At 35.9% G+C, this 15,395-nt stretch overlaps 2 protein-coding genes and 1 non-coding gene across 3 annotated transcripts in view; all 3 read right to left on the bottom strand.

Annotated features, from left to right (window-relative positions):
- The window catches only part of LOC110449734, a 10,084-nt gene extending 9,105 nt beyond the window's left edge, over positions 1 to 979 (bottom strand). The window contains exon 1 of the mRNA XM_021496794.1: positions 834 to 979. Within this exon, the coding sequence (XP_021352469.1) occupies positions 834 to 942 (109 nt within the window). The 5' untranslated portion in view covers positions 943 to 979. The remainder of the gene's footprint in view (positions 1 to 833) is intronic.
- Positions 980 to 8,204: 7,225 nt separating this feature from the next.
- LOC110449745 (TM2 domain-containing protein DDB_G0277895-like) overlaps positions 8,205 to 15,395 on the bottom strand; it is an 18,349-nt gene continuing 11,158 nt past the window's right edge. Inside the window, exons 2-4 of the mRNA XM_021496804.1 lie at positions 12,153 to 12,291; positions 11,789 to 11,937; positions 8,205 to 10,517 (exon numbers count right to left, since the gene is read on the bottom strand). Of these exons, the coding sequence (XP_021352479.1) occupies positions 10,267 to 10,517; positions 11,789 to 11,937; positions 12,153 to 12,291 (539 nt within the window). The 3' untranslated portion in view covers positions 8,205 to 10,266. The remainder of the gene's footprint in view (positions 10,518 to 11,788; positions 11,938 to 12,152; positions 12,292 to 15,395) is intronic.
- On the bottom strand, positions 13,801 to 13,872 carry Trnaf-aaa. The gene has a single exon. It is a non-coding gene; the product is annotated as a tRNA-Phe (tRNA).

Here is a 15,395-nt window from a genome sequence, read left to right on the forward strand (position 1 = left end):
TGTTTTATGAATAAACACGATGTTTTGGAAATATTTATCAAAAGAAATTTATACTATGTTGCGAATTACAATTTCGAGATAACCTTCTTTTATTTACGAACTTATGTCTTTGATGCTGAAATTGACAACTTTATAAAAATACATTTTCACTGAAATTATGAAATCTGGGTGTCGGAAAGGTGTAAAATTATTCTTCGGAAAAGAAAAAAACAGTAGTTGAGCTAGATAAGAAATTATACGGGGGCAGGCTCCTATGGAGAATTAACATTACTGGAAACAGGCCCTTTACATTATGCAAGTAATATTGTATAATTTGATATTGACGACAGGTGACACTGAAATATATACTTAAATTGAATTGTATTGTACTGTAAAATCATCACTATATCTTTATACATTTACCGGTATTTTATACGTGTATGTAATTTTGTATTTCATATCACTAAATGATTGGATGTTAGTTGATATACTATATGCAATTTACACAAAATAGTACAGTCTACAGTCTACAGTCAACACTTACTTACAATTTGATACTGGTCTTAGATTCGTTCCTTAAGTTTATTACATTAGAACGTACTACGGTATACCGGGAAACTTTCGCCAATTTAAATATTGTTATGACGAATTCGTTCTTTTTGCAGATGCAGAAAAGGTGAAAACTAGCAAACTGAAAAAAAATATTCTGGTATGAAGTACACAAACATCCTCAAGAAAATTTCTTTATCTTCAGTAATGTTATTTCATGGAAGGTCTTAATTGAAGGATTTTCAATCTAAGAAAGCTCTTATGTATTCAATGAAATAGACATAAATGATAAAAAGACCACATACCTGTGAGGAAGGAAAGAAGGACACAGATTCCTAAAAGCTTAGCCATTTTGTCGTCCGGAATGAACTGGAATGACGAGAATGGTTCAATAGTTAAGTAAGAACACGACATTACACCCAGTAGTATGTCCTACAATTAAAATGGATTACAATTCAATAGAACCCATACATAAGTACAATCACAAAGAACATCTGTATTATCATGTATATGTCTATTCAACCTTAACCAAAACCTCAAAGGGTTCGTGTTTTAAAGTAATACACACGAAACAAGCATTATCTTTTTTAATTCTTTTTATTCTTTGTAGTTGTACATACTAATGTATCGCGCCAGAATCGTTCAGAACTATCAGTGTCCAGTAGTGCTTGTGGAGAGAAATGTTAAATGAAATAAAAAAAACAAGAAATACTGATTTAAGTAGGAATGTCGAATTCAATTCAAAGGTCGAAAAGATCATACATGTAAAACAAATTCAGAGGTGAATAAGTTTACAACAAATAATCGACGGTTCCACCACCCTGAGACAAACTGAGTTAATTACCCTACCATTCATAGGTATGGTTCATTAAACAACCAGGGTGAAGTTGCCATAAGATTAAGGGACCATTACAATTAAAGGTATGCCTCATTAACAGGCCTATATTGAATAATTCTGATTCGCAACGATGGATGGTCCTACGGCGGTTTTTCTCCGGGAACTCCGGCTTTCCTCCACCACCAAAACCTGGCACGTCCTTTAATGACCATAGCTGTTAATAGGACGTAAAACTCAAACAAACCAAGATAAGGCGTCAAGGGGCTATATAACACTACATATATCTAACTAGCCTCCTATGTACCGATCTACCTATCTTTTTTGTACTAGCTAGGATCTAAATCACCTCAAATGAGTGTCCTTCTATTAAGTTGTTTGGAGAAATAGGACCTAGTAATTGGATGACCCCCCAAAATAACAAACAGTTGCAACAAAGAAATTAACATAACCCAGAATAGCCCCAAAACGACACGTTTCAGTTTTTGCTCGTCCTTGCATTGGTACGCATAATTAATTACTTTTATACATTCTGATGGGATTATCAGTTCCATGCAATAAGTGCGCTAATAATTAATTAGTTAATTAATGGTAAGCAAAGGTATTAAAAAACCCTAACAATAAATGGTAACCTTGTCTTGTAGTCAGTGACTGCTATACATTGTAATACATCTCATTGTTTAGGTGTCCAACATTTCAAGTCTTGCTGATGATATGGGCATGCGAAGTAACCCCTATATGGAATAAATCTCTACCTACTGATGATCAAAGGGAAATAATTCTTGTAACATATTCCTTTCGTATGGAGAACAAAAGACCCTGGACTTTTCTCCTGTATTTGATTTCTATATATCAAATATATGAGGACAAATAACTGCACCTTGTCATTTCAAAGCTCACGATATCAGTCAGTCAAATATATATTGTATCAAATGATCTAGTTGTATACTAGAAATGAAAATGAAAAGTTTCCATTGTAACACGAGTGACCAATGAAAAGCTGTTAAATTTCATACAATAGCTTATCCTGACCCACTAGCCATTTTGAAATAAGTTGAAGGCCTATTTCTAAGAAACATTTTCTGTTTTGTCGGATCTTAATTCTCCATACTGGCCTATCATGTTTCAAGTAACTTTTACTAATAACACTTCATCTAAATGTCCAAACTAGATTCGATTAAGATCAAAACACGGGATTTCCATCAAGAAATGTTCTCAAATATGATCTCGGACTGACGATCGCTTTTATACATTCCCCTTCGCTTATCTTCTTTGACCAACCTTACCATAGTGTCAAGTTAATTTCGAATGGTCAGCATTGATACAAAGCTGTTGAGCGTTTCTATCCATCGCAAACCCTTTGTGGTGATGTTATTCACTTTAGTAGCGATGTATGACATCTCTGTCACTGTAAATAGAGGATTTCAACTGGGATTCCAAACTGCTACCAAAGAGCACAAATTCAAAGAGTGTCTCAGTATGTTAACTCTATTAATGCATAGAAACACTGGCGCTATTGGATCGATTATAAAATAAATAAAAATGATTTCCGGCGAATATGGAACAACGATTACAAGACGTAAGGTTGTTAGGATCACAAAGTTTGATACAGTTTCCCTTTGTTGAACGTCATGCTGTGTAATAGTCACAAGAAATGCAAGGCAAAGATACAGCAATTTAAAAGTTTAAGTCAGGACAGAGAGCCAACAAACACTTTCACAGTGTCCTACGGTCATTTTGTCCATTTCAAACTTATCAGTGGTACTAAATGCCAAAAGAAACAGTAAGTATCTCTGTTTGTTATGGTCGTCAGGGAAATTACTGAAGTAATTTGTGCTTGGGATATATTGTGATGAGCAGGCAAACTTATGCTATAATCCACATCCGTGTTTATGTTATATTGTCGATGTAAATAAAATGCTTTAAGTACAGTTTTGTTTATGAACAGGTAGAGCAAGCGATTAACTGACGAAGATTGATATAAAAGGCACTAATTTCCATTAAAGAAATTTCCCGTTTAATTTTACTTTTGAAAATAAGAACGATACAGAAAATGGGTATTTTTAAATCTGATCAACAGACAGAGAAGTATAGCAGTAAGTGTGTTAAGGAAATTAGAAGCATTGAATTAGTATATGATATAGAGCTGTGTATACGAGCAGTGTTAGACGGTATGACCGAAACAGTCTCTTGTCCTTGGCAATATTCTCTGGTCCAATCGTTACGTCTCATTATTAAACTTGTGACACTGTAGAGTTAAATCGAAGGAATGGTGTCTAGTGAAAGGAATACACAAACCTGATTATAAATTTTCAAAAAAAAATCTATTTACTAAAAAAAAAGGATAAAGTGCTACAGAATCCAAATTTCTATAAAATTTCATCATAGTCTGTCCTTTTGACTTGAGGTGTGCAATGTGCAACAATCGTCCAGAGAAGTACACATATAAACGATAATTATCCAATGTGATGGATCCGATCTCTGATGTGTTTTCCTATATAGAGGATTGTATGTTATGCTTAGTTTCTATACGTAATTCATGCTAATTATCATTGTGCAATTTACCACTACTTTGTGTGTCTTTTTAGACTGTGTTCATTGCTGAATAAACATATTTAAAGTAAACGGAACAGAGTCCCATTTATGAACACGGTCGGAATACTGAACCCCATCATTGCCACATCACCACAATGCCAGCTGTAGCCTGCCCTATCATACCTGTAACGATGCAGATGCACACGGCTACATACGGTGGTATCAAAATTCTTGGTGCGACCATCCTTCGCTTGATTGGTAAAGACAAGGCAGGAAACACCAAGGAGCCATGACAGATGACATATGTCACAAGCTCAACAGACAAGCTCTTCCTCAGTTCTGAAGCCTGCGCTGCATTAGGTATTATCCACGATTCTTTTCCAACCGTCGGAGCTCAAGTCCCTTCAGCTAGCATACATGTCGATGTTACTGTCTCCGAAGGACATTTGTTACTTTTGGTATCCCTGATGAACTAGCATCAGATGGTGGACCCGAGTTCACACGTCGTTTTCTCAGGAACTGGGGCGTTCACCATAGACTGTCATCTGTAGCTTTTCCCCATAGTAACTGCCGTGCTGAAGTGGGAGTCAAAACAGTGAAGCGTCTGATCACTGGCAACACCAGTCCCAATGGCGACTTAATCACCGGCGCATTCCAACGCGCTATTCTCCAGTATCGTAACACACCTGACAGAGACACAAAACTATCCCCTGCTATGTGCGTGTTCGGTCGTCCTATACGAGACTTTATTCCTATACCACCCGGTCGGTACATTCCACACAACACTTGGCTGGAGACTTTAGCAGCTCGCGAGGAGGCTTTACGGAATCGTCACATGCGAGAAAGTGAACGTTGGTCTGAACACACCAAACGCCTCTCACCTCTTGCAGTTGGAGATCATGTACGCATCCAAAATCAAGTTGGTCCTCACCCCCTTAAATGGGACAAGACTGGAATCATTACCGAAGTTCGCCAGTTTGATCAATATGTAGTTCGGGTTGACGGATCTGGCCGTGTTACCTTACGCAACAGGAAATTCCTAAGGAAGTATATCCCAGTCGTTACACCACCAGCGCGCTACACAATTGACAATCAAATTGGACTCTCCCATCGTACGACGTCTCCTACTTCTAACGCCCCAGACACCGTCGTCGGTGAAGAGAGCAACCCTCCCCGTAAGGATACGAGTCCTCCACCATCCACTCCGTTGACTACTAGAACCATACAACGTTCGCCTCGTTCATCATCTGATGTTGATCACCCTTCACCACCATTTGGTATTCGAGACATCTTCAGTCGACGTCATCTAGCGTTTGATTCTCCTGCAACCCCAGTGAGCAAAATCACCACACCCCCGGCAACGATGCCACCTATCTCGACACATACGCCACAAGCAGTAGTTCCGTCCCCTGCACCGATCCGGACTTCTGGTCGTGCCACAAAGAAACCAGCTTGGCATTCAGATTATAAAATGTCCAAATAACAATTGACTTGTTTCTACTTGGAACATTTCCTAAGTGTTATATCTGTTGTGCAACTTTTCACGGAGACTCAGTGCTTCATTTTGTTTATTTTAGGACAATTAGTCGGACATTTCTTAATAATTCTCATATTTCACATCAGTCTTTGTTCCTAGGACTAATACGAGTGACCCTATTACTTACGTGTACCAAAGACTTGGGGGAGATAGAGGATTGTATGTTATGATTAGTTTCTATACGTAATTCATGCTAATTATCATTGTGCAATTTACCACTACTTTGTGTGTCTTTTCAGACCGTGTTCATTGCTTAATAAACATATTTAAAGTAAACGGAACAGAGTCCCATTTACTATATATAGTTACCTCCCCTCAAATCCCGTTTGAATATAACTGTAGTATCGTTCGACCAGGGAGCTTTTGTAGACTAGGAACATTTGTAACTCGATCGGTTAGACCGAACTTTTAACAATCCGAAGTCCAGGGCTCGAATCGCGGTCTAGTACTGCACATTTTTTACACTCAGAACGTTTTTGTTTATTGTATTTCGTTCATTTCAAACTTAAGGATCCTTGTACCATCTCCTAAAACTGCTTTAGAAACTGTTCCTTCTGACAGGACTCTAGCTTTGAAAAAAATCATCTCTTAAAGAAAACCATACCTTGTCGTACATTGATATAATTAACAACAGTATTACGAAAGCAAACAAATAGCTGAACTAGACCGGATTCGAACCTTGGACTTCGCTCCTACCTACTGAGCTTTCTGGTCAACGGAAGTTTCCTGACCATTCTGTGCTTAAATCTTATTAAAAGGAAATAAAGGGCAAGTTACGGTAAATACCAAAAACAAGATTGCAGTGAGACGGGGATATTAAAGCGTTGGAAAATATGTGGATTGTACAATATTTAAGAGGAAGACGAGAAATCAAAATTTATGACGAAGAAATGATAATCATTTAGTTACAAATATATATAGGATCTTGCATGTGTTTCTATTTCATATGAGATTTATGAAACAAGTCTAAGAATTTTTCAATTTAACGAGCCTCTGGCAAGCTAAAATGAAAATTTATGACGAGTTTCATAAATTTCATATGAAAGAAATCAAGTATAAGATCCTTTTCATCACATTATCAAGATTTGTGGCATTTATTCGTGTAAAACGACAATTTTCATGCAACCTTGAAATGTAAAAAGCCACCGTTTTGACTCCCAGTGCGTAAGTCTGTGACGTCATGTCCTTGTCCTTGGCGTGATGTCACAATTGAAACAATAAAAACTTACAACCAATCACAGGGCTGATAGGTCATATTACATGTGTTAATACGCAAAGAAATATGACATGGGTATATTCACTGGATAACACAGTACATTATGTGATAAAAATGTATACATGACAAACTCGATAGGATGTTCGCAGAAATTAACATACTATTCATAAGTCCATCAAGGCTTTGAAGTCGGGTGTCGCTCCTCTGTAATCTTCAAAGGACAAGAAGTCATACAAGCGATTGGTCACTTGTTTGTTTTTACCTGAGACCAATCAAATAAGGCAAATTCCATGTGTTCAGAGAGCGAAAGTAAACGTCATCACCGATGGGTCGTAGAAGGACGAAACAGCTTTATGGTGTAATGAATGTATTTTAGGCATACTGTATAAGTTACTAATTTTCATAGGTACAGTCCCGTATGTGTTTCCTAGTGCAGGTTCATGTTTGAATGTGTTCATGAATTAACAAATCACTGTTACGAACCTGTCAATACTTAACTAGTGAAATCTTTTAATATAATTTTAATAGAGAATGTTTCATCACCAGTTTAGTATATTTATAGTTAAAAAATAATATGAATGAGACAGCATTCCCAAGTTTACCTTATCGATGTTCTGTCACCCGGTATCATCGTTATATTTATAGTTTCTGCTTCCCCTTTAACCCCTCCAAGCCCGTGTCACAACAATGATATGGAAAAAATGAGTTGTCTGTGTCTATGATATGACAGTGAGGTAACGCAAATTGGATGTCTCCACAACAGGTCGTAATTTCACAATTTGTTTACTCGGTAACTAGGAGTAATAAGCGACGATCGAAACACGCCACTTTGTGCTCTTCCTAACAAACATTGTTTGTAACAAAAGGTGCATGCTATTTATAGTGTTTATGATATGTCCTTGTTTGTACTCGGTTCCGTCCAAAAACTTCCTTGTAAACTGGTGTATACCTATACTATAGGACAATGAGCACGTGTGCATTGCTTATTGGTGAACTTGAATCACCAAATACGTTAATAAATGGAGGCTTACCTTATACGACCGACGAAATCTTTAAAAGATCTTTGAACCGGAACGAATTCAAAACAAACTTTCTCAATGAGGCATTCACACGAACGTGTACAATGTTTTTAGAACTTTGGTGTCTTTATTAGGAGTTTTAAACGAACGGCAATATTAAAGGTGTTTTAAAAAGAAAATGGGGCAACAATATTCTTCTGTATAATTTTACAGTAGGTAAAAATTGTGTGGCCAAAACATATCGCCAAACTGAACTGTGACATGACCTGGTTTGAAGTGACGATACCCAAGCCGCCGTGATGAGCCCTTCTCACTGATCGTAATTATGATCAATAAAAGGTATCTAATTATGTCTTTCACCAGGAGATATGCACCAGCGGTTACTAAACATCGAATTACTTATTAATTGATATGTTTTTGTAAGCAAGTAAATGTTTTATGTAAAATATTGCTAAAATGAATCGATGCATGCCGATATGCGCACACGTGTGTGTCATGTGTGATCAGATATTTCAAAGGAAACAAATAACAGAATACACATTTTACGCAGTTTCGTCTTAGTTTTAACATCATTGTACCTGTAAACAACACTTATGAATTTACTTATAATAAACAAGTTACAAAAATCTTAAGAATCCCAATCGGTTTGTCTTTAATTTTCAGAGAACGATTTTCGGAACTTAAACATCGGGTTTTTTCCAAAATATTTTGGTGCTCAAATATTTGAGTAGAAGCTCTTATTGGGATTTTCAGCCTCAAAAAGTACATGCGCAAATTACATAGGTGCGCAAATTACATGGGTTTTTACGGTATAAAGATTATGGTAAGATTTCTAGACTTTACGTCATGAAATCTTTTATTTATTGAGGAAAACGCTTTATGTTTAACTGTTGGACGATTTAGTCGCAAATAAAGATGCCGAGGTCCTTTGATCATAGTTCAACTACCACAGAAGAGCTGCAATGCTTTCAATAAAGTTATAGGTGTATGCAATGTTGAAATGATAAAAGTGGCTAAAAAAGTATCTGGGAGGGTAAGAACAGTGATTGAACTGTAGTTTGAAGGATTATTGTATATTGAGTGTTATTGTTGAACCAGTTAAGGTTTATATCATCAACAAACACATGCATACCCAAAAAATATTGTTTATTATTTCAAACCAAAATGTGAAATATAAATTGAATTGTTGACGCATGAAAAAAAGCAAAAATTAAAAATATATATATCAGCTAAATCTATCCAACAATGAACATAAAATATCTATCTTGACAATTACAAATTTAACCTTCACAATTTTACAGATATAATTTTCATTTACCACAAGGCTGTATTTCCCTTGAAATCGACATGTTCAGAAAGTGTAAAATTAATGATTATTTAAATTCATTCATATTAGATATATATTAACATTAATACGTAAATTAACAGTTTCCTACATTTGTCTTTAAGTGGACAGGTAACTTTTCATTTTCCTATGATGTTTTTGACATGTGTTTCATTTATTAGTACAGGCTCAAAGCAGTTGGTCATTGACACCTAGTATCAAATTCAAATATAATGTTAAACAATCTGTATTATAAATATCACTTTAGAATAATTGAATATATCCAGTGTGTGGGATGTTACGACACTTTTCATTGGTTACAACCACACACTTAACACACTGTATTGATAAATACTACTCTAGTTTTGAATCCCTACCATGTTTGCGATGTAACGACACTTTTCATTAGTTAGAACCACATACTATTGGACGATAATATATGAGCATGCATATAATATTTTCGAACTAACTCATTCACCCCTGAAACCACATTTGAACTCTTCCAATTCGAAGGACGGAACATTTCATTGTGCAGGAGTTGGTTTCTTTTGTCGAGTGATGCTAAACGCATTTATTAGATATATTGTGATTGTGCTAACAAAAAAACCCCAGTTAACCAGGTTCGCGATCAGAATGTTCCACTCAACTTGTTCGGATTGGTACCTGAAAACTTGTTGGTAAGTTTAAGAGTGATTGCACAGTTAATTCTTTGCTTAATCGAGAAACCAAATGGCAACTGCAAGTGCAACTTGCGGGATTTTTATACCCAAAAGGTACAAATACAAAAACTTCACTCAACTTAGTCAGAGTGATAGGACAAGCTCAGGAAGGATGCGTCATCTTTGGTTAATAGAATTTCTAGTAAATTAATGATAAATCAACAATAATAAGGCACACATCATCTTTCCCAAATATATCTTAATTTCAAACGTAGCAGGCAAAATAGAGCAACAAGCTCACAACATCAAAAAGGATAAACACGCGAAACCTGTTAAATACATAAGTATAGAGCATGGATATAGGGTTAATACGAAAACACATTTTAATTTCAAAGTACTTGGTAGAATAGATATAATCAATAATTGTTATTCATAAAATTGTAAAATATATAAATCTACTTTTTTTGGAAAAAAAACACTCGGGCTAAAACGGACTTATTTAATATTTGTTTCAGCTGTTTCTCAACCTCGCTAAATATATACCCACAATCCTCTGTGTGTAGCCTTTTAGCCAAACGTAAGCTGTTATAACGTCCAGTCTGCTTGTTTGGAGTTAGTACTTCTCTTGTTGATTGGGATTGTTTACTGCTGGTGGAGGTGGATAAGCCGGTCCGGCTTGCCCCCCATGTGGTTGAGGTTGGACACCATATGGTGGAGGAGGAGGGCCCCCATATGCTGGTTGTGGCTGTGGATAGGCCCCATATGGTTGAGGTTGTCCCCCATACTGTGGAGGAGGAGGATAGGCCGGCTGGGGAAAGGCTCCCTGCGGCTGTTGTTGCATTTGCTGTTGGGTGGTATTGTTAACTATAAAAAACATAATGAATGGTTAGTAAGTAAGACTGAAACGATTTTCTGAGTATGTATACATGTACAAATGTTTGTGTATATCTATGTACATTTATCAGTATAAGAATCATTCACTGCCATATCTAGAAGTATCCTACATAATTTGAAATGTTATTGGTATGTTCTTTAGTGGTTTGAAGCATGTTTCGTGCAACAAACTTTCATGGATACCTCTTACAAACAGCAGTGAACTATGTCAGTCGAATTCGTTGTGTTATTTATTGTCGTGGGATTGTCGTGTCGTGGCAGTAAAATCGCGCATGTTTATTGTATATTGAAGATTGAAGATTCCCTTAAATTTATTTAACAAAGCACTATAGAATATTCATGTAACTATGAAATAGCTAGGTTATAGAATAGTACACTCATAAATTCCATTATTAGCAGAGTGATCATGACACTATAAATAATTGCATCACTTTCAATGTAAAGTTTAGCTGTGAGTGAGATTACATATCAAGCCTATTAGTTTAACAAATGTAGTCAGATATACTTTGTGAAATGGATATGTTGATATCAGCGCTGCAATGAATTAAACAGGTATTTTCTTTACTGGTTTGAAGCGATTGTTTCTTTCGTGCAACAAACAGTCATGGATACCTCTTACAAACAGTAGTGAACTATGTCAGTCAAATTCGTTGTATTATTTGTTTGCGTGGTTCCATTGCAACCACAAAAACCACGAATGTTTATTGTATATTTAAGATTAATATTAAACATGTATATTACGATATTGTAATGTGCAATGGTATATTAGCAGAGAATTAATTAACAAATGTCATTCACTCTATCTGTTCCAACAGGTTAAGTAATCGAAATGATAAACAAGAATGATACCTTTCGCTGGAAACAACACTGCATAATAAGTATGACACAGAATTCAAAATAAGCACTGACATTTCTCCGATTTATCTTTTAATTTTATATGAAAGTTGTACACAGGACACTACATCTCCAGCACACACGCAGGCATACACACATAGGAAGATATTAGCCAGGTGGCATAGAACTAGTAGTTAGCGCCTGCTAAGGCTGCTCTTGTGAATTCCTAAACAATTGATTAGTATATGCTAATTGTATAAATTGTATATCTATGTACTAACTATTGATTCGGTGTCAAAGATCTTGAGTTCAAGGCCTCGACAAGTCATTCACCTGAATCGTCTGAGCTTCGTTTATATCCTCATAAATAACTACACATTTAACCCTCTATATGTAATTACACTTACCGACCGTGACGTTACCAGTTCCACCAGTTTGCCCTGCGACAATAACACCAGTCCTTTTCTTGTTACAGGACTTGATGACGATGATAAAGACGACGATACAGGCGATGAAGAAAATACAGCCAATGACCGCTCCGGCAATGGTACCAGCTCTATGAAAGTATAAACATGATTTGAACAGATATATCATTAATTGAAAGTAATATACAGTATCTATCTTTAGTAATACATGTATCTATATATGTTTTTGGAGAAAAATATATCATCACATTGTTCAGTTGATAATCGGACTAGGTGACTCTATAAGATCTTACACGGTTTTTATAAGAGACTTACGTGTATATTAGATATGATATCTGGTACTTACGATGAAGTACAGCATTCCCGGTCATAATAATAGCCGCAGCAACCAGTGTCACAATTGATGTAGTAGGTGTACCTGTAGTAGCTGTAGTAGCTGTAGCTGTAGCTGTAGTATGCTGCATTACATAATTCAGCAGTCACACCTGTGTTAATGAGAGGAAACGAGGACCATATATCATGCTTGATACATCAACAACGATACAGTGTACGTCCACTAAACAACATCGTTGATACTGAACACAATAACTCCGTGTGAATCTTCAACTCAACATCATAGATATATTATAACACCTTTGAAAGGTGTTGTTATACAATTTGAAAGCATAAATTCTGGAGATTTTGTATGTTGTCCATATATAAAATGTATAACAATCACTTTCTCTAGGTCGGTGGGCGATTTCTGGAGTATCCAAAAGCACACCCGCACAGTCCGAGCTTAGGTTCTAACTGATATTACAAAACATAACCATATCGTTAAGTACATTTACCAGTTAATCCTGTTACGTAATAGAATTAAGTTAAACTAGAAATATGTCAAAATGACATAAAAGTCATCCCATCATTCTGTATGATCATTTTCCGATTAATCATTGACCAAGCTACAACTGATATATTTCCACCTGTCAATCAAAATGGTAAACAATGACCAGGTGTAAATACACACACATGGAATTAATAAGAAAACATGTCGCAAATATGATGTTAGCGTTGACTGACACCTCGAATACGGGGATATCTGCGCGCTGACACAGTCACCTGGCATGGGTGGAACAGGTAATTGGAATATTAAGATGTTGCACAACAACAAGTTTCAGAAAAGATTCAATCTTATATACGGATAAATCTTTTACTTTTTTTTTGGTTATGAAATACACTTTTCCAAGTAGTTTTCTGATCGTCTGCTAATCCGACTGAATCGGTCATCGATATACATAATGTAGGCAGAGTGTGTAAGCTTAAAGGGAGTCACTTAGACAGGTCCGACAAATTCGCGAGACATGAAGAACAACAAACAATTGTGATTTCAGCAATTCTTCTATGAAATAAAACCATCGGAATGTATTTGGCTATTTTGAGCCCGTTAATATATATTTTTCAAACTCAAACATATATAATTATCGGTTCAATTCGTATGGATGTCACTTGTAAATTCCTGCCGGTTAATAGTATCACGCGACCTTGACTCTTTGTGGTATATAAACTTGCAAACTCCGCCAATTTCCCCATGTCCTTTTGACACATTCCTATAGGTCAGTGAATAACTAGTCCAGCATGATTTTACCAAAGAAAGACATTTTAACCCCAGAGTGGTAAATGCGATGAAATGCATTGCTATGTTTCCCGATACGTGGTATTTATCAATTCACAACGTTAAGTCCTAAAAACTACAGTAGGCCTAACAGTTACTTTACTCGAGTAACAGTTTATTGCTGCGAGCATATTTCAAAACTTTTCCGAAACTCCTCGAAAATTTACGATTGTTCATGAGTATCGTGTACACCCCCTTTATTGACACTTCATTTTTCAAAGTTTCAAAGAGATCGGTCGAAAAATGCAGGAGAAGATTGCCGGACAAACAAAAGTTTTACGCCGCACGGCCGGGCAACCCCACACCATAATACTTCCGTCTTTGACGGGCGTATAAAAATGCACGCCAAACCGGGGTTCGAACCCGGGACCTTCCGAACTTTAAACGGACGCTCTACCAATTGAGCTATCTGGTCGTCGACGATCGACCCAGTCGAGTTCCGCTACAGTAATATAACAGTCTACCCCTTCGGGAACCTCAAAGGTGTCTGATTCATACTCGTAACATATGAAGGTTTTATGTCATTCCCGTGTGAAATTTTGAACGCGTTTAGATTTTATGCTTTTCATGTTTAAAAAGAAACTTGATATCCGAGTTATCCAAGCGCCTATTATATTCCAACAGAATCAAACACACGAAAACACTTAACCGCGAAAGGCAACAGCATTCAAAATCTGGGACTGAAACCAAACTATTTTATTTTAAGCCTGACTTAAAGTGTTGGGATAGAAGTGTATGTCCCATGTTTTAACTCAGAATACATAAAGGAAATAGGGAGCTATGAAAATGCACCATGTGGAGTCTGAATTGCGAATAAGTTGCACAAAATGTATATGACATACACATACTTGCTAATGATTGATATTTAATTCAATGAATTCATTAAAATTAAAAGATTATATTTATGTTAACTACAATATCAATGATGACAAAGGATGTACATGTGAGCCAAGATTGTGAATCCAAAAAATATAAAAATAGAAATATAAACTTATAAAAGTGTTCTAGTTTTATGTATACATGTATTAATTACAATAAGTTTATATAATAATACTAATTATTTTGTGAATGACCCTAGCGACTAAACAACGACTGGTCTGAGTACATCTTGACTAAATTAGATGAACAGACCACATGGGCTTTGTGAACAATGTTTACTTGCCGAAATATACGCAAATTAAATTCCAATTTAATCCGCCTTGCTACTTCCAGTCGCCATTTTGTAAACAGGACCTAATCTCGAGCTGATGCGCGTTTGAAAGAGTTTAAAGTATTGCAAAGCTTCTAAACGATCGTGCCCAGAACATACTCTCTAACGATGATGTTCTTGATAAATTCACTATAACTTATTCACTATATTTCTTTTCTGTATCATTTTCATTAATTCATAAAAGAACAAATTTATTTTTTCCCCTTCAAACTTTTTTCTTTCAAATGTTAAAACACATTTTTTTGGATTATTTTTTTCTAGTTTCCAGATTATGATCAAACGTCGTCTGCTTCGCAAACATTCAAGAAATAACATTTACAATGTATTAATATTGTTTTTGTTAACTCTTTTATTCTTTAAACTATCTTTAATTAATAAATTATCAAGATTTTGTGAATTGAAAAATTGCATTTTTTTACGTAACCGGAAGGTTACGAGAACGTGACCCGGAAATGCCTCGCAACATAATCAGGATGGTAAATAAAAAACTGACGTGTATCGAACATTAACAGATTAATACGGTATGTATTGAGACACTGATGTGCTAGAATACAACACAAGGTAACATTCATTTAATCAATTGCTATCACATCAAGTACTAATTGAAATTTATGCGAAAATATCAGCATTAAATGTTTGCGATCGTGCAGACCTACTTTCGTTTTACCAGTTTACAGTTTACAAACATTTGTACATGTCGGCATCAACAGCGGTGGCGGATCCAGAGA

The sequence above is a fragment of the Mizuhopecten yessoensis genome, unplaced genomic scaffold (assembly GCF_002113885.1).
Source record: "Mizuhopecten yessoensis strain PY_sf001 unplaced genomic scaffold, ASM211388v2 scaffold479, whole genome shotgun sequence".
In the NCBI taxonomy this organism is placed as follows: domain Eukaryota; kingdom Metazoa; phylum Mollusca; class Bivalvia; order Pectinida; family Pectinidae; genus Mizuhopecten; species Mizuhopecten yessoensis.